We start from the raw sequence: 19,910 nt of genomic DNA, 5'->3' as shown, positions 1-19,910 counted from the left end.
CATACTTTCCTGCCCAAGCTGGCTTTGAACCACAATCCTCAGATCTCAGTCTCCTGAGTAGCTAGGATTACAGGTGTGAAACACTGGTGCCCTGCTGAGGATGGAAGTTTGAAACCAGCCCAGGCAGGAAAGTCTGTGAAACTCTTTATTTCCAATAAACTACAAAAAAAAAGAAAGAAAGAAGGAAAGAAGGAAAGGAAGGAAGGAAGGGAGAGAGGGAGAAAGAAAGAAAGAAAGAAAGAAAGAAAGAAAGAAAGAAAGAAAGAAAGAAAGAAAGAAAGAAAGAAAGGAAGGAAGGAAGGAAGGGAGGGAGGGAGGGAGGGAGGGAGGGAGGGCGAGAGGGAAGGAAGGAGAGAAAGAAGGAAGGAGGGAGGGAGAGAGAAAGAAGGAAAGAAGAAGAAAAGAAAGAAAGAAAGAGAAAAAGAAAGAAAGAGAAAAAGAAAGGAAGGAAGGAAAAGAAAAAAGCTAGAAGTGGAGCTGTGGTTCAAGTGGTAAAGTACTAGCTTTGAGGAAAAATAAAAAGTTCAGAGACAGTGCCCAGGCGTTGAGTTCAATCCCCAGGACTCAAGCGCACGCATGTGCACACCCCCCTCATCCCACCCAACGCCCCCCCCCACCCCCAGAGCCAGAAGTGGAAGTGTGACTCAAGAGGTAGAATACCAGCTTTGAGTGAGAAAGCTAAGAGTCAGCATCCAGGCCCTAACCTCAAGCCCTAGTACTGGTACACAAACAGTAACAACAACAACAAAACAACAAAACCCAAAAAAGGTCGGGCATGGGCTTGCCAGAGCACAGCAGCCCACACGTGCAAGGTGTGCACAGCCCCACGTGGAGTGCAAGCCTTCTGCTCACCTGGGGCATCTCCCACTGGGCGCGGTTGGTCTCTGAGATCTCGAAGTAGATCCTCTCAATGCGACGTGAGGCTCCCATGATCTCGATGCGGCCCAGGTAGGGCCGGAAGTACTCAAGGATACTCTCAGCCAGCTCCAAGAAGGTGCGCAGGCGTGGGTCGTGTGGCACGTGCTCGGACAGGTTGGTCAGCAGCACCGCCACATTGAAGCCGATGTCACGAGCTGGTTCCTGGAAGCGGTTGGCAAACTCCTCGCAGTTGATCATCTCATTCTCATCTGCTTCAGAGCAGGAAAGCAGGAACTGGATCTCCGGGCCAGTGAACTGCTTCTGACTATCCATAGCCTAGAGGTAAGTAGGAGAGGTCAGTGGGGGTGACTCAGAACCCCCAGTGCTCTGCATACAGCAGCAGACAAAAATAAAAGACTAGAATCTTACATCCAGAACCCAAGGCTGGCCATCCAGCAAGGAAGGCTGTTGCCAACCATCAAAATTCTGAAATGCTACATTTCTTTTTCTTTCTTTCTCATGCCAGTACTGGGGTTTAAACTCAGGGCCCAGGAGCTGACCCTTAGCCTTTTTGCTCAAGGGAGGAGGGGAACATTCTACAACTTGAGCCACACTGCCTACCCTCTTATGTACTTTAGAAAAATGTAAATATAATTTTATTGTTATGATTAAGGTGTTGCACAGAGGGGTTATAGTCTCCTAAGTCAGGTAATGAGTACATTTCTTTTTTTTTTGGACAATGTCACCCCTTCCTTTGCTTTCCACCAATTTCCCCCTCCCATCTCAGTCCACAAGCTGCATAACTCATTTTCCATATAGTGTTTGCTGAGTACCATGCCTGCATTTGGTCATCTTTCCTTCCTCCATTTCTGAGGGCAACCTCCTTGCCCTCCCATAAGACAGAAAAAAGTAACAAAACATCACGGCACTGGTGGCTCATGCCTGTAATCCTAGCTACTCAGGAGGCTGAGATCTGAGGATTGTGATTTGAGGCCAGCCTGTGCAGGAAAGCCCATGGGACTCTTATTTCCAATTAATCACAGAAAAAGCGAGAAGTGGCCCTGTGGCTCAAGGAGTAGAGTGCTAGCCTTGAACACAAAGAGGCTCAGGGATAGTGCCCGGGCCCTGAGTTCAAGCTCCAGGACTGTCAATAAATAAATAAATACCACCACCACCATCAACAAAAAGTCCATATTGGGGCTGGGAAGGTGGCTCAGTGGTAGAGTGCTTGCCTCGCATGCATGAAGCCCTGGGTTCGATTCCTCAGCACCACATAAGCAAAAAGAAAAAAGCCGGAAGTGGTGTTGTGGTTCAAGAGGTAGAGTGCTAGCCTTGAGCTGAAGAGCTGAGGGACAATGCCCAGGCCTAGAGTTCAGGCCCCACGACCGGACCCAAAAAACAAAACAAAAAGCCCATATTTCCATTTCCTGGAACTAATTTCAATAAATAGTATTTTAAATGTGCAGAGGCCTTATGCATTTGGGTTCCTTCCTTAAGAGTATCTTTCTTTAGTCTCACAGTTTATATGTGAATGCCTAGAGTCTTATATAATTTATCATGCCCCAGGTATTTTAGATCTAGCTTCCACATGAGCTTTAAAAACATGTGCTGTTTGTCTCTGAGCTTGGCTTACTTCACTCTTTTATGTACTTTTGCAAGCAGTTATTGAAGGCAATTTTCTAAATGTTCTTGACCACACCAATAGTAAGAACGTATTGCACAATATGACTCAAAAGAAAAAAAATTCTAACTTCCTATGCAACCGTATTTGTGATGACCTATCTCTCCCCCCCCTTTCTCTCTCTCTCTCTCCCTTCCTCCCTTCCTTCCTTCCTATGCAACTATACTCTGCAATGTCTTTCTTTTTGGTACCCATTCTGGGGCTTGAACTCGGCCTTGGCACTGTCCCTGAGCTTCTTTTGCTCAAGGCCAGTGCTCTATCCCTTGAGCCACAGCTCTACTTCTGGCTTTTTATTAGAGATAAAGTCACATGGACTTCCTGCATGGGCTGGTTTCAAACCATGATCCTCTGATCTCAGTTTCCTGAGTTGCTAGGATTTACAGGCATGAGCCATGGGTACTTTGTTTTTTAAAGATGCTAGTTCTGATTTAGTAGATTAATTTTGTGACCTACAATGGGCTGCAAAATACAGTGTGAGAAATGTTGCCATGGTATGAATAGAAGTGAATTTTTTTTGTTGTTCTAAGGAGTGCTCTGTAAAAAGCCAAGAACTTTGCAAGATGCTTTCTAAATGAGTAAGAGGCTCTGCACATCGTGAAGGGTTCTAAAAACCACAGGGTATAGAGACAGAATCACCCAGAAACTTCTCCTCTTCTGCCCTGTCTTCAGCCACCTGCCTTTCTCCATGATGACCGGTAGAAGACAGTCTTTTCTCACCCCTAAACAGGTCTGGGGCCCATTGCCCTCCAAATTAGCCCTGTGATTTTTTTTTTTTTGCCAGTCCTGGGCCTTGAACTCAGGGCTGGGGCACTGTTCCTAAGCTTCTTTTGATCAAGGCTAGCACTCTTCCACTTGAGCCACAGTACCTCTTCCAGCCTTTTCTGTTTATGTGGTACTGAGAAATCGAACCCAGGCTTCATGAATGCTAGGCAAGCATTCTATCACTAAGCCACATTCCCAGCCCCAGCCCTGTGATTTGCTGTTCTCTTTTTGTCATCATTTATTTGCCTAGGACTTTGCTTGTTTATGCTGGTACTGGGGCTTGAACTCAGGTCCTGGGTGCTCTCTTTTAACTTTCTTGTTCAAGGCTGGAACTCTACCCCTTGAGCTGTACTTCCAGCATTTTGGTGGTTATCTGGACCTAAGAGTCACATGGAGGGGCTGGAGATGTGGCTCAGTAGTGAAGTGTTTGCCTAGCATGCGTGTAGCCCTGGGTTCAATTCCTTAATACCACATACGCAGAAAAAGCTGGAAGTGGCACTGTGGCTCAAGAGGTAGAGTGTTAGCCTTGAGCCAAAGAAGCTCAGGAACAGTACCCAGGCCCTGAGTTCAAGCCCCAGGACACACACACACACACACACACACACACACACACACACACACACACACACACACACACACACACACACACACACACACACACACACACACACACACACACACACACACACACACACACACACACACACACACACACACACGACTTTCCTGCCTGGGCTGGCTTTGAACCATGATCCTCAGATCTCAGCTTCCTGAGTAGCTAGGATTACAGATGTGAGACCTTCTTTTTTTAAAAAATTGTTACTTATATGTATGAGTCAAGCGGAAAAGGTCAGATAATGTGATGTCAGGAAAATGAACCCTTAGATGTGTATTTTAATGTTTTTTTCTTTCATGCATGTGTTTCTAATGCATTTATAAGATTATCTCTTTGTTGCTTTGTATATCCTTCCCCCACAGTATAACCCCTGCTTTCACTATACTTGATGTCAGTATAACTTGTGGAGGAGATGGGGAAAAACCAGTTGTTTAAGGATACAGGTGGACCTGTTGCAACATTGAGAAGTACAAGTTGTCATGTCCAAAACTAGCTTTACAACGTCGGTGCGGGGGGTGGGGGGGGGAAGGAGGGGAAGGAGAAGGATTGGGATTGTGGGGGAGGGGGGAGGCTGGGAAGGGATGTGAAGGGTAAACAAAGGAGGAGGCTGCAATGCTTGGTAAGAAATGTACGCATTATCCTGCCCACGTAATTGTAACTCCTCTGTACAGTATGTTCACAAATAAAATAAAATTAAATTAAAAAAAATAAAAATTGTTACTGTAAAGATGGTGTACAGAGGGTTTACAGTGATGTAAGTCAGGTAATGAGCACATTTCTTTCTTTTTCTTGACAGTTGTGGGGTTTAAACTCTGGGCCTGGGCACTGTCTCTGAGCTCTTCAATTCAAGGCAAGTATTCTACCACTTGAGCCACAGTGCCACTTCTGGTTTTCTGGTGTTAATTGGAGATAAAAGTCTCATGGACTTTCCTGCCTGGGCTGGCTTTGAACTGTGATCTTCAGATCTCAGCTTCCGGGGTAGCCAGGATTACAGGCATGAGTCACCGGCACCAGGCTCTACATTTCTTTTTGAAAGGTGTCACCTTTTCCCTCATTTTTCTCTCAGTTTTCCCTCCCAACCACCATCACCCTCATTCTTTTCTCACTATTGTCAGTTTCCCATGTTGAAATTGCCTTATAGAGCTCTAAAGCTGCAGGGACTATAGTCTGGAATCTGCACTCCCTTCTTGAAGCATGCCCTTTCCATAAGATACAGTTGAGGCCTCTGAATACCAGTACTGAATGCCAGCTGCAGAAATGACTGTCAAGTCACCAACACCTAGCCCTAAGTGTTCTCCAGAATGCAGTGCCTTTAAAAATTTTTTTTTTCAGTTTTAGCCTGCCAGTTAAGTCTACCAGTTGAACCATGACCCCAGGTCTTTCTGCTTCAGTTATAGATCAGATCAAGTCTTGAACGTTTGCTTCAGCCAAGACTTGGGATCATGATTCTCCTACTTCTGCCTCCTGAGTAGCTAGAATTACAGATGTGAGCAACCAAGTCAAGTCTCAGAATATAGATTCTTTTTTTTTTGGGTCTGGTCGTGGTGTCTGAACTCTGGGCCTGGGCGCTGTCCCTCAGCTCTTCAGCTCAAGGCTAGCACTCTACCACTTGAGCCACAGTGCCACTTCCGGCTTTTTTCTTTTTGCTTATGTGGTGCTGAGGAATTGAACCCAGGGCCTCATGCATGCAAGGCACGCGCTCTACCACTGAGCCACCTTCCCAGCCCTCAGAATATAGATTCTTAACAGCTAAAGCCCCAGCTGAAATCTCTTTGTAGATGTCAGAAATGGAAATGGCCCAAAGTGAACTTCTGTTTGCAAAAGCCTCTGTGCCCCCACCCACCCATCTCTGGGATAGCAGTTCCACCCACCTAAGTGCTTAAACTGAAAGTGTTGAGTCATCCATGATTCGGCTCTTTTGTCCCACCACCCACACCTGATTTCTCAGTAAATCTGTCAGCTCTGCTTTCAGAGTAGATCCAGGGATCTTCCCCCTCTTTGATCCCAACTTGGACTGTGACAGCGATTTGCTTTGCCACAGGCTCCTGCCACATGATATTCTACCCTTACCTGAGGCCTAAAAAACAAACAAACAAAAAAACAACAAAACTGGGCCAAGTGTTGAGCTATAAAATGTCATGAGTTGCTGGGCACAGGTAGCACATGCCTGTAATCCTAGCTACTCAGAAGGATGAGATCTGAGGACTGTGGTTTGAAGGCAGCCCACATAGAAAAGTCCCTCTGAGACTCTTAATCTCCAATAAACTACTCAGAAAAAGCCAAAAGTGGTGCTGTGGCTTAAGTGGTAGAGCACTAGCCTTGAGCTGAAGAGCTGAGGGACAGTGCCCAGGCCCAGAGTTCAAGCCCCATGACTGACAAAAAAAGAAAAGAAAAGAAAAGAAAAGAAAATATAGATAGATAGACAGTCATGAATTGAGCAGCACTGCTCTAGCGTGTACTCTTCTTGCCTGCCACAGGCCCAAAGCCCTAGGGGTAAGGGACCACAGACTGAACCAGTTTGCATTTTGTCATCTAGCAGAAAGGCCATTAGCACAGATGATAACTGTTAGAACTATTCATAATAATGATGATTCTCATATGCATTCATGTACTTCATCCTCCAAACAACCCCAAAAGGGTCTGGGGAATATGGCTCAGTGGTAGAACACTTGCCTAGCACACCTGAGGCCCTGAGTTCAATTCCCATTATTGTTTCATCCCAACTTACAGATAAGGAAGCTGTGGTTGGCAGAGAAGTCTGTCCCTCATGTCAGCCAGTCAGGAAGTCATGGCCAGAACTTGGCCACCCACTGAGGTCCTGTGCAGAACTCACCTTCTGGAAGTCCTTCTTAGAGATGAGGCCCCGGGGATCAGTGACATAGTCCTGGAAGGCCTCGGAGCCCACAATGTCCTTGAGTTTCAGGAACATGTCGAAGAACTTGAGGATCATCTCCACGTTGGATGAGGACTCCACGAGCATGTCTACCATCTGCCGGGCGATCATGCCATTCACCACGTTCCCTGTGGGAACTCCAGGTCAGTACAGCCCAGCACAGCATTCTTCCTTGAGTTACTATTATTATTATCATTATTATTATTATTTGGTCATGGGCCTGAACTCTGGGCCTGGGCATCGTCCCTGAGCTCTTCAGCTCAAGGCTAGTGCTCTACCACTTGAGCCACAGTGCCACTTCCGGCCTTTTCTGTTTATGTGGGGCTGAGGAATCAGACCCAGGGCCTCATGCATGCAAGGCAAGCACTCTACCATTTTCCCAGCTCCGACAGCATCCTTTCCTGAGTTTTCTTAGGCTAGCTTTCTCTCTCCAGCTCAGAACCTATGGTTCACCATTGGGCTCATGCTCCCAAACCAGCTTCTGTATCCCCCTGAAAAGGGTTACTTCCTGATCTGTATCAGCCTACCGAGAGCCCACCTGCTTGTTTTGTGCTTTTCTCTTTTCTCTCCCAAATCTTTTTTTTTTTTTTTTTTTTTGCATGGGGCTTGAACTCAGCACCTGAGCACTGTCCCTGAGCTCTTTTGCTCAAGGCTAGTGCTCTACCACTTTGAGCCACAGTACCACTTTTGGTTTCTGGTAGTTCATTGGAGATAAGAGTCTCATGAACTTTCATGTCCAACTCCAGTCCTCAGATCTCAGCCTCCTGAGTTGCTAGGATTGCAAGCATGAACCACCAGCACCCAGCCTTCTTCTTTCTCTTTTGGCAGTACTAGGGTTTGAACTCAGGGCCTCACACTTGCTAGGCAGGCACTCTGCCTAACACACCCTAACACTTTTTTTTTTTTTACTTTTGTTGTTCAGGTAGGGTCTATTCTTTTTGCTGTTGTTGTTATTGTTCAGGTTGGCCTCAGACCACAGTCCTCTTTAGATTATAGATCATCCTCTGCTGGAATTACAGACATGTACCACCATGCCAAGCTGTCTATATCTCTCACTAGCTGGGGTAATCATCAATAAAGCTACCTGTGGGTGACAGATATGCCTTGCATAATTTCATGACTACCCTGGGAGAGAATGTATGACTACTTGGTTTTGCGCATGAGGATCAGCTGATGAAAATTACCCACTCAACATAGCCAGTAGATGGCAGGGAGAGAGAAGATTTGAACCCAGATGCATAACCTCAGAGCTCATATACCAAAACCTTTACTGTACACAAAAGTCCTTAGATTGGCAGGAGGGAGGGGGGAAGCCAAGGATAAAACAGTCAGGACAGATGAAGACTATGGCAAACTGGGATTTTACATACTCTCTAGTTGGCCCGAAGCTCTAGCTTATTTTGGTACCTGTTAAATTTTTTTTTTAAATTTCAATTAATATATTAAGGGACAGAATCTCACTGTGGAGGCCAGACTGGCCTGAAACTGGTCCTCCTGATTCAGTCTTCTAAATGCTGGGATTACAGGCTATTCTGTGCTTCCGCCCCCCACTCCCCAGGTTGTCATTTACCTTCCAGTAGGGACAGCAGCATCACCACCATGTCCTTCTGTAGATCGAGCAGCTCCTTCAACAGCTCAATCTGGCTGGAGTCCTAGAGATCCACAGTCCCACTGTGTCAGGGCTGGTGTCTGCAGAGACACGGCTCCCACTCCCAGGTGCTTCTCCTCCCCAACAGGTCTGAGATTACCCCCTCTCTCCCTTCTTACCTCTGAGGGGACCCGAGTCCTGACATGTTCCTCGAAAGCAGGGGAGGGGGCAGAGATAAGATTGTGGGGGTTGGGGGTTGCACTGGGTGAGGGGGAAGCACTCCCAGCAGGAGATATAAGGGGCATTAGACTGACAGAGAAGGAAGAGGAGACATGGAGAACAGACATTCAGAGCGGAGAGAGAGAAAGAGTGAGCAATGCTGAAGACAGAGACCGAGAACAATGCCTGTTCTATGGTTGGGTGCTCCATATCCACAATCATTGGAAAAGAAAGACTGTGTTCAGGAGGACTGCTGGGGAGACAGCCACTGTGCTTTCTGGTAAGCCACTGTGGGACATAGAGGAGCACATGCTATCCCCTGCACAGTGCCTCCTGTGGGACACATGGAATCCTTCACCACAAAGTTCCGCCACCTGGTAGTTAAGTTGAGTCACATACCATTGTTAATATGTGATCATTGTTGACCCACAGGGCTGATTTCATATAGCTCTCTCTGACCAAGTGGAGAAGGCAAAGGAAGAGACCAGAAAAGTGGTAGGTAAAGTTCTTTCAACCCTCACACTAGCTTGGGGAGTTGCTAATTCTAATTAGAACACATTTGACATTCTGAATCTAAGGTTCTGACATATGAGGATCTGCATAGGGAAGAGGTGCCTACCTATGAACCAACCTACCTTCTCACACAATCCCTCCATTTTCAGTTGGGTGCCCCCTCAACCATACTCTGAGTTTTCCTGGTTAACCCCACTTCCTGGTTCACAGGCCCAAGTCTAGCCAATCAAGCCCATAAAGCTAACCACACCTTCTTATTCTAAGGGAGGGTACATGACTAGGCTTGGTCAATTAGGTTTCTTTTTTTTTCTGGATACAATGATTGACCCAACCAGGAGCCCAATCAAAGAGAATTTCAGATCTTTTGGCTGGAGTTCTCAGAAAACAGTTCTTTTCCCATTGGAAGTCCAGCTCACCAATTTTCCAGTCTGTAAGCTTCTGCTTGAGAATAAAGCCAAAGAAGACAGGGAGACATATCTGCTGACAGAATTCTAAGCCCCGGATCTGTGATATTAACTGACAAATTCTTTCCCCTGAGCCACAGCACTTAGTGAATTAACTCTGAAGGACTTTGGTATCTGTTTCCACTAGCATTTTGAGATTACATCTACATTCACTTTAACTGAACTGACATTGAGGTATTGGGCTCTTACTTCAGCTCCTATCAAAGTCAGATTACAGGATTTCTGGCAGTTTTTATGGTACCTTTGGGTCAATTAGAAGAAGAAAAAAAATCTCCAGGATGCTTTCCGTGGAGAAATGACAAGTAGAATACTTTACTGCCATCTTCTGGGTAACTTCTGAACTACACAAATATATTTATGATGCTAGGCTAGGGTGCTAGGATGTTCTGAGCTATGGGCCCAGGTGTAATGAATGCATAACTGTATGTGACTGTATGTAAAAGCCTTGAACTGTTGAATATACAGAAGCAGAGCAAATGGATAAAGCGCTTGCTAGGCATTGACAAAGACTGCAAAGACACAAGGACAGTGCGGAAAAGGGAAGCACAAAGATTCTGGTCCTTACATCATGGATGCCTGCCATGGGTGTCATCTGCCGCAGGCACAATATAAAAGCAACACTCCTTCAGTCCCCAGCCCTGATCTTAGAAGGGGCCCACTCCAATTTCAAGGCTGTGGGAACTTAAGATGACCTCATCAGAGAGAAATGAATACTACCCAATACTAAAAGCTCTGACCAGAAGGGGTGGGGCCCAGCACAAGCTAATAATGGATGTATAGGTGGAAACCTAGCTGATTGATGGGGCAAGGTCACACAGAGAGCCAATCTAGAGGGAAGACAGACTTGACCAAGGGGTGGGAACATGTTGGGAGCACTTGGATAAGAAACTGGCTAATGGGACCAAGACCGGACAGGGACTGCTGAGCAAATGGAAACAAGAAAGACCTCAAACCTGAGCAAGCTTCATCATCATGTGGGCAAACACGTGTAGGAATCCTACCACGGCGTCCCAGAGACGGCTATGTGCCAGGCTCTGCTGGTTCCCAGTGCAGGGGCCCTGGGGACAGAGGGAACTGTAAACCCAGGGAAGGGTGCTATATGGGAGAATGCTCCAACCCACCCCACCACAGTGGGCAGGCCCTACCTGAATGTACTCTGTAAGGCTATTGAACACCTGTTTAGCCACTGACATAGCCTTGGAGAAGTTTCTCTTGCCCTGTTCCTCAATGACATCCTTGCCTGAGTAGTACCAGTAGAAATCGCTGATGGATTCCTATGGGGTGAGCAGAGTGTGAGGACACTCAGGGATCCCTCCCCCAAGTTTCAAACCACATCCCAGTGGTCTCACATCCTCACCTGCAACCGCAAGAGATAGTCCACTGTGCAAATGATGATGTTAATAGTAGTTGTGTTTCCTGTCTGTGTCCTAAGATAGTTCTGGAAATCTAAGGAGATGAAAAGGCATTTATTCATTGGTGGATCATTTACTCATTTATCCAATAAAATTTTGTTGAGTATTTTACCCCCGGTGCTGGTGGCTCACAACTGTAATCCTAGCTACTCAGGAAGCTGAGATTTGAGGATCGCAGTTCAAAGCCAGCCCTGGCAGGAAAATGTAATAAACTACTCAGAAAAAGCCAGAAGTAGTGCTGTGGCTCAGGGGTAGAGGGCTAGTCTTGTGCAAAAGAAGCTCAGGGACAGTACCCAGGCCAAGTTCAAGCCCTAGGACTGATCAAAAAACTTGTTGAATGCCCAATGCATACTAGGGGTACATGACCATTGTTTAGTAACTGTTGCAAATGACCTACTATGTGTCAAAGGGGGATAGGATCATTAAATATTGTTGAGAATCTACTATGCATCAGGTGTTGTGGTGGGACCTATTGTTTCTGTATTCATTTTCCCCCCCCAATATTTTGTGTGAGTGTGTGTGTGTGTGTGTGTGTGTATACGTACTGGAGCTTGAACTCAGGGCCTTGCTTTTTGTTGTTGTTGTTGTTGGTTGTGGGGCCTGAACTCTGAGCCTGGGAGTTGTCCCTCAGCTCTTCAGATCAAGGCTAGGATTCTACCACTTGAACCACAATGCCACTTCCACCTTTTTCTGTTTATATGGTACTGAGTAATCGAACCTAGGGCCTCATGCATGCAAGGCAAACACTCTACCACTGAGCTACCTTCCTAATCCCTTTTTTTTTTCTTTAATCAAAGCTGATGTTCTAACACTCCCACCACATCTCTACTTGTGGCTTTTTGATGGTTAGTTGGAGATAAGAGTTTCACAGACTTCCCTGCCTAGCCTGGCTTTGAACCATGATCCTGGCATCTCAGCTTCTTGAGTAACTAGGATTACAGGTGTGAGCCACCAGCACCCAGCAACAGTTAGATTTCTATTCATTCCAATTTTGTCATGAACATTAATTTCCGGGAAGTCTGTGGTTTCCCAAGCACCTGCTAAGGGTAACCACAACTTTATGACTGCACATGTTTGTTATAGGAAGTGACATGAAGGAGAATGTCTTTGTACAGGATTTGGATGGTTCCTTTAATGTCACGAACTTTGGGTGTCACATGAGGTTATTTTTTCCCTTCAGCATTGTATTTAAATAAGCAGTTGTGTCATCTTTGATCTTGTCAAACTGGCAGAATCAGAGCAAAAATAAACTTTTTTTTTTTTGTCAGTCATGGGGCTTGAACTTAGGGCCTGAGTGCTGTGCCTATGCTCCTTTTGTTCAAGGATAGCACTCTACAACTTGAGCCACAGTGCCACTTCTGGCTTTTTAGTGGTTAATTGGAGACAGGAGTCTCATGGACTGTCCTGTCCAGGCTGGCTTTGAACAGCAAACCTTCAGATCTCAGCCTCCTGAGTAGCTAGGATTACAGGCATGAGCCACTGGTGCCAGGCAAATTTTTTTTTTCAGACAAAACTCTTGTGTATATTGGGAAAGAATCGGAAGATCTTCCTCCTGACAAAACATTTCATGCCACAAAAGAAATGAATCAATCCAAGACTCATTTTAGGCTGGGGAATGGTGGTTCATGTCTATCATTCCAGATACTCTGGAGGCTGAAGATTTGAGGATCACAGTTTGAAGTCAGCCCAGGTAGGAAAGTTAGTGAGGAAAGCTCCAAAAAAACAAGAAGTGAAGATATGGCCCAAATGATAGGGTGTTATCCTTGATTGAAAAAAAATTTAAGAGACAAGCATTCAGGCACTGAGCTCAAGCTGCAGTACTGGCACAATTTAAAAGAAAAAGACTAATCTTAAAACACCAGAAAGGGCTGGGAATGTGGCTCAATGGTAAAGTGCTTGCCTAGCATGCATGAAACCCTGTGTTTGATTCCTTATTACCACATACACAGAAAAAGACAGAAGTGGCACTGTGGCTCAAGTGGTAGAGTGCTAGCCTTGAGCAAAAGAAGCTCAAGGACAGTGCCCAGGCCCTGAGTTCAAGCCCCAGGACTAGCAAAAAACAAAAACAAAAAACAGGAAGTTTTTTCCTTCTACATATTCAAAATACAGAAATTCACCCCGTTTACTGAACTTTGGTGGATGGAACCCAATCCTTACAGGAAAATGAAATGAGTTAAAATGCCCATTTGGGCAAATAAATTGTTTTGGCCACATTGTATTTTGGCATATTTCTTTGGGAAACTGTACTTGGCCAGAAGAGTTGAGTGAAGAGAAGGAGCTAAATCTCAGAAATTCCAAGAGGATTTTGGGAGGGAGGTAGATTGAAGCTGGACAAGACCAGGCTGGTTGGTGGACCATCATGGATAGAGGAGGAGGACAACTGGAGAGCAACTCAGGTAAGTGTGGCTGAAGCCTCCCCACCTCCCCCAAGGCCTTGATGTCCTCCCTACCCAGCCCACACCTTGTCCTCACCATTGTTATGTCCCTCACAGAGCAGCTGTAGGAACCTGAAGAGGTCTTGTGTGAATTCATCATCAGCCATGACCTTCTCTCCTGGATGGGAGGAAGGGACAGGGCCCAGGAAGGATCAGATGTGCCAAGACACAAGCACACACATGCACACAGCACATGCACACTGCAAACACATGCACGAAGTATGGAGGTGCTGGGAAGAGCAGCCACTAAACTTCAAAGACACTGTGAGGGCCATGGGCATCCATGACACCAGCAGGTCTTGACCTCAGAGTCCATGAGATCAGCAGATGGAGACCTGAGGGGCTCTTTAGTCATGAAGCTGGGGCCTCAAGTGTCTTTCTACAGCATCAGTGCCCTGTGATGTCACCACTTGTGTGACAAAACGTCTGACTTGGCAGACGTTCAGGCAGCTGATGTGCCCTCACCCCACCCCACCCCACCCACCCCACTCCCAGGCTGCAGCAGTTAATGGATTACAGAGGTTGGGGTCACTTTCACACAAAGGCTCTGAGCAGGAAAGAAAAGGATTGGGCTGGGATAAGAGAAAGATAGGGACTGAAAGCTAGCCAACTGGCCCAAATGCCTCAAAAGCAGCCAATCCAGGAGAAGCAGAGGGAAGATATATCAACATGGTCTACTCAGAATGGGCATCTGAAAGAAGCCAATCATGGTGGGCTGTAAGGGAGAAGGCGAGGTCATAAATGGGCCAATCAGAGCAGGCGCAAGGGGGGGGGGGCAGGCGCGCACCAATCAGAATGGATGATTGGAGGCAACCAATCTGATTGGTGGATGGGAAAACCGCTGACCAATCAATCTGTGGTTGGGACGCAGTGCGCAGAGAAGGTGGGAATTGGGGGGGAGGTGTCACCCCACCCTGGGACTGGGGATCTGGGTCTGGAAGGCCTAAAATATCCAGTTGGAAAGGAACTTCTATGGTCTTTTCTTCTGTTTTTTTCTTTGGTCGGTTGTGGGGCTTGAACTCTGAGCCTGGGCACTGTCCTTCAGCCCCTCAGCTCAAGGCAAGTGCTCTACCACTTGAGCCACAGCACCACTTCCAGTTTTCTGAATCGTTTATTGGAGGTAAGAGTCTCACAGAGTTTCCTGCCCGGGCTGCCCTGGAACTGTGATCCTCAGATCTCAGCCTCCTGAATAGCTAGGATTATAGACATGAGCCACTGATGCCCAGCTAACTTCTGTTTTACACATGGAGAAACTGAGGCTTAGGGAAGATAAGAGATTTAATTATTTATTTGTGTCGGTTGTGGGGCCTAACCTATGGGCCTTGACGCTGTCCATGAGCTCTTTAGCTCAAGGCAAGTGCTCTACCACTTGAGCTACAGTGCCACTTCTGGTTTTTTGGTGGTTAACTGCAGATAAGAGTCTCACGGACTTTCTTGCCTGGGCTGGCTTTGAACTGATGTCCTCAGAGCTCTGAGCCTCCTGAGTAGCTAGGATTACAGGTATGAGCCACCAGCACTGAGCTAGATAAGAGACTTTAGTGCCACTTGTGATCAGTGACTCATTTGAGATCAGAATCTCGACAGTCAGACAGGTGCCCCCTGCCCCCCACTGGAGGGTCCCTCCATTCTTGGATGTCCCAGATCCTCAGCCCCTCAGGTAGAGGGGGAAGTTGGGAGTTAGAAGAGGAGGGATGGCAGCAGCACAGTACAGGGGAAAAGGGAGGGGGAATTACCGTTCTGGCGATTGATGACTGAGGCAGCCAACAGGATGGGAGGAGGAAGCAGGAGGAAAAAGAAAGACAGACACAGCAAAACACACAGTGACAGTCAGGGACAAGGACACAGGACACACAGAGAGAAACAGCCCCAGACAGAAAGACAGCCAGAAGGAGACAGAGGAGAGCAGGTGAGCAAGTAAAAGAGTAGGAAGTGAAGGTCCAAGCCAAGGAAGAGAAAGAACAGAGATGAGAAAGAGAGGACAGGGAGAGGAGGAGAGGCAGGAAGCGAGGATCAGGGTAGAAATGTTAGACACGTCAAAACACAGCAAAGAGAAGACTAATTAACCCGGATTAGGGACATTAATGAGAGAACAGCAACCAGGGCATGAGACTGGGGTACGTGGAGGGCGGGGTCCATAGGGTGATGGGTAAGAGAACACAGGACAAATGACACCCAAGGTGGCACCCATGGGGAGGGAGATCCTGAGGAATGGAGGATCCTGAGGGAGGGGGATGGCAGGACTGGGATCCATAATCCAGGAAGAATGAGGGGGAGTTTCTGGAAGGGGGTGCCTTGGAGGAGAGGAGCTCTGGGCAGTGGTGGTAGAGGGAAGGAAGGTCAATGTCCCCAGGGAAAGAGGGTCTCACCAGTGCCATCCTCATTCACCATGCCCAGCCCCTCTGCCTTGTTCTGCCTCTCAAAGGCATTGAGGTCCAGGACACTGAGGGAAGAAAGATTGGAGAAATGTCATGAGATCTCTGCCCCCTCCCCTCGATTCCAGGACCTGAAGGGCCACAGGAGACTGTGTATCACCAGAAATCAAGAGGAGAGCTGTGCACTGACAGTTTAGGTCTGTAATCCTAGGTACTCAGGAGGCTGAGATATGAGAATCAAGGTTCTAAGCCCACCCAGGCAGAAAAATTCATGAGGCTCTTATCTCCGATTAACCAGCAAAAAGCTGGAAGTGGAGGTATGGCTCAACTGGTATAGCACCAGCTTTGAGCAGAAAAGGCCAAGTGAGAGACTGAGACCTTTAAATTCAAGCCCCAGTACTGGCTGGCACATACACATGCACACGTGCATAAATGCACACACACGCACACGTGCGCGCGCGCACACACACACACACACACACACACACACACACACATATAAACGGAGGCAGAAATGAGTAGACAGCAGAAGCAATGGGGACCTTGAGCCTCCCCAACCCCAGATCTATGAAGTAAGGCAGGGCCTTACTTCAGGACAAAACACCTGTCAGCTGAATGTGAGGAAGCAGAAACTATCAACTAACAAAAGCAACACAAGAATGGACAGAAGTCAGTTAATAACAAGAGGCAAAGAAAGGGCCATCAGTAAGAACCCAAATACCCTTGAGTTCTCAACAATCTCCTGGTTCTACCATGTGGAATTCATAATATTATTATTTTCTGTGTTAGTCCTGGGGCTAAAACTTAGCATCTGGGTGCTGTCCTGGAGCTTTTTTTTTTTTTTGTCATCATGGGGCTTGAACTTAGGGCCTGGGTGCTGTCCCTATGCTCCTTTTGTTCAAGGCTAGCACTCTACCACTTTGAGCCACAGTGCCACTTCTGGCATTTTAGTGGTTAATTGGAGACAGGAGTCTCACGGATTTTCCTGCCCAGGCTGGCTTTGAACTGTGATCCTCAGATCTCAGCCTCCTGAGTAAGCTAGGATCATACATATGACCCACTGGTACCCAGTTTATATTATATTTTAATCAGAATAATTCCCTCTACTGCTTTCTCTTCCCCTGACCCACATTAATTCTTAGAATAAGCTCTCTGGCAGTTGAGCTTTTCTTTTCCTAGCCCACCAGAAGTGGCACCGGAAGCAAGGGCACACTGCCACACCTAGCAGGACTGAACTGGAGGATGGATATTAGACTCCACCTGCATGTTTGCATGAGTGCCTGGATACTCTGGAAGAAGCCCACTTCCTTCTTATCCTTCAGGTAGTCCAGCATTTTCTGCAGAGGAAGGGAGTGATGTGGGAGGCAGAATCAGAAGTCAGGGAAGTAGGCAGCTCCCACGTCCCTGAAGCCTCCTCCCAAGAACCTGTGCCTCTGGTACCTGCTGCACCTCTGCATTGCCTCCATTAAGGATGGAGATGCCCAACTTCAGGGTGGAGGACACCATGGCGCCCGTTTCACCTACAGGGAGCAAAGGGGGAGTAAAAGCAGTTCCTCTGATTGGCTGTTACCACCCAACAACCATCCAAGAGATGGGGAATGGTAGGGAGGTGGGGGAGGGGCAAAGTGTGCCTTCTGTGTTTACAGGGAATGGGAGCACTGGAGGGAAGGAGAACAGGTAGGGTGTCTCAGAGGAATAGAATGAACGTGGCACAGATGGGCACCTTTGCAGGCACTGATCATCTGTAGTACCATCTCAGCGGCCCCCCGGTTGTGCAGCCGTGACTGTTGATACAACAGCCTCTGCTTCTCCATCTCCTTCTCCTGGGGCAGAAAGGAGGCCATGAGCCCTAATGAGTCTAGCATGTCCCCCCACAGCCTCATCCCTCCACCTCTGCCCTCTGGGGGCCTGACACTTCCAGAAAGCACCCCCTTTCAATTGTGAGCTCTTCCTGTCCCTGGGGACTTATGTCTTTCATTTGTACCCTGTACTTAGAGCAGGGTCTAGGCACAGGGCTACACAGATTGAAGCTGGGCATGGAGCAGCCTTAACTTGGGCCCCATGAACTGCTTCTCCTTTATCTTTCTTCCTCCTCTCCCTCCTCCCCCTCCTCCTCCTCTTCCTCCTCTTCTCTATCTTTTTTTTTTTGGTCAGTCGTGGGGCTTGAACTCTGGGCCTAGGCACTGTCCTTCAGCTCTTCAGCTCAAGGCAAGCACTCTACCACTTGAGCCACAGCACCACTTCCAGTTTTCTGGTGGTTTATTGGAGGTAAGAGTTTCATGGACTTTCCTGCCCGGGCTGGCTTTGAACCGTGATCCTCAGATCTCAGTCTCCTGAGATGACAGACATGAGCCACCACACCTGGCATCCTTCTGGGGCGTGGTCCTGGTGCTCAAACTCTGGTCTTGGGTGCTATCTCTTGGGTGCTGACCATTATATATATAATGGTCCCAACTACCTGGCCCCAACCTACCTCAAAAGACACCTCAGCCTCTTCTTCTCCTTCAGCTTCACCATTCTCCCCTCCCTCCTCCATATGGCAGCTCTGGGGAGTGGCATCAATTAATGGTGATAAAAAATGAAGGAGATGCCCCATCTGTCCACCCTTAGCTCAGTCAGGGGCCAAGTACTACAGGGGCAGGAACTTACCTTTGCCATGATGTCAGCATATGCCATGTATAGGTAATCCTCATCTAGTTTACTGAGGAAGTAAGTAGAGAGAGTGTTTGGAACCCAGAGGAGTGGGGACTACATCTCCCCTATCTGATCACAGCTTCCTAACTGCCTTGGTAAAATCAACCCAGAAACATGAGGCTGGAAAAGGTCCTCACCTCTTTTCAGTCAGAGCAGTGCGGCTAAAGTGCAGGACCAACTGGTGCAAGGGGTCTGGCTTCTTCTCCTCTACTTCTTCCTCCTCTTCCTCCTGCTCCCCAGCTTTCTGAAGGAAGAGGATGAATCTTAGGGGAGGGGTTCCTGGAGTATCCTCTAGTCTTCTCTCATAGCCCTGGTAGGCTGGAGGGTTTGTTGTTGTTGTTGTTGTTTTGTCAGTCCTAGGGCTTGAACTCAGGGTCTGGGCATTGTCTCTGAGCTTCTTTTGCTCAAGGCTGGCACACTACCACTTGAGTCACAGCGCCCCTTCTAGCTTTTTCTGTTTATGTGGTACTGAAGAATCGAACCCAGGGCTTCATACATGCTAGGCAAGCACTCTACCACTAAGCCACATTCCCAGGCCTGGAGGCATTTTTCTCTTCGCCTGTATCATGTATCCTGGTGCTACTCAATACAAGGGATGCATTTCTATACTTCCCCTACTCCTCTCTCCCCGCCTTTTTTGTGATACTGGGATTTGAACTCAGGGCATCACACTTTTTACCACTTGAAGCACATCTTAGTTTTTCGGCCTTAGTTATTTTTCAGATTGGGCCTCACACTTTTACAGGTTTGGATTTGGCTCTTCCTACTTATGCCTCCCATGTTCCTCGGATGACTGACATACTATACAATGCCCAGCTTTATTGGTTGAGATAATACCTAACTTTGCGCAGGGCTTAGGGGTTAGGAGGGTAGCCCCAAAACATGATCCAGTGACTCACACCTATAATCCTAGCTATTCAGGAGGCTTAAATCTGAGGATTGTGGTTCAAAGCCAGCCTGGGCAGAAAAGTCCCTGTGAGACTCTTTTATCTCCAATTAACAACGGAAAAACCAGAAGTAGCCCTGTGACTCAAAGTGGTAGAGCACTAGCCTTGGGCAAAAGAGCTCAGGGACAGACCCTAAACTGGGAATTCAAGCCCCACAGCCAACAACAAAAACAAAAACACAACCAGTGGTTCACGCCTATAATCCTAGCTACTCAGGAGGCTGAGATTTGAGGATTGAGGTTCAAAGCCAGTCTGGGCAGGAACGTGTGTGAGACTCTTATCTCCAATAAACCCCAGAAAAACGGAAGTGGCACTGTGGCTCAAGTGGTAGAGCACTCACCTTGAACTGAGGAAGTGCCCAGGCCCAAAGTTCAAGCCCTGTGACCGACAAAAAAACAGAAACAAAAACAAAAACCCACATGATCCTACCCATTGTATAGTTGGGATTACAGGTGT

The 19,910-nt window shown here is 47.3% G+C and overlaps 1 protein-coding gene across 1 annotated transcript in view; it reads right to left on the bottom strand.

Moving 5' to 3' along the window:
• Positions 1-19,910, bottom strand: part of LOC138812390 (ryanodine receptor 1) — a 112,969-nt gene that overhangs the window by 18,774 nt on the left and 74,285 nt on the right. Inside the window, exons 75-89 of the mRNA XM_070000346.1 lie at positions 18,645-18,751; positions 18,463-18,514; positions 18,287-18,358; positions 17,537-17,636; positions 17,254-17,333; positions 17,074-17,150; positions 15,808-15,881; positions 15,175-15,192; positions 13,479-13,559; positions 10,952-11,040; positions 10,740-10,868; positions 10,548-10,652; positions 8,381-8,462; positions 6,751-6,938; positions 853-1,194 (exon numbers count right to left, since the gene is read on the bottom strand). Of these exons, the coding sequence (XP_069856447.1) occupies positions 853-1,194; positions 6,751-6,938; positions 8,381-8,462; positions 10,548-10,652; positions 10,740-10,868; positions 10,952-11,040; positions 13,479-13,559; positions 15,175-15,192; positions 15,808-15,881; positions 17,074-17,150; positions 17,254-17,333; positions 17,537-17,636; positions 18,287-18,358; positions 18,463-18,514; positions 18,645-18,751 (1,596 nt within the window). The remainder of the gene's footprint in view (positions 1-852; positions 1,195-6,750; positions 6,939-8,380; positions 8,463-10,547; positions 10,653-10,739; positions 10,869-10,951; positions 11,041-13,478; positions 13,560-15,174; positions 15,193-15,807; positions 15,882-17,073; positions 17,151-17,253; positions 17,334-17,536; positions 17,637-18,286; positions 18,359-18,462; positions 18,515-18,644; positions 18,752-19,910) is intronic.

The sequence above is a fragment of the Dipodomys merriami genome, unplaced genomic scaffold, assembly GCF_024711535.1.
Source record: "Dipodomys merriami isolate MVZ:Mamm:240054 unplaced genomic scaffold, mDipMer1.0.p SCAF_106, whole genome shotgun sequence".
Taxonomy (NCBI): Eukaryota; Metazoa; Chordata; class Mammalia; order Rodentia; family Heteromyidae; genus Dipodomys; species Dipodomys merriami.
The sequence above is the reverse complement of the archived record's forward strand: the minus strand, read 5'-3'. Positions and strand labels throughout refer to the sequence as shown.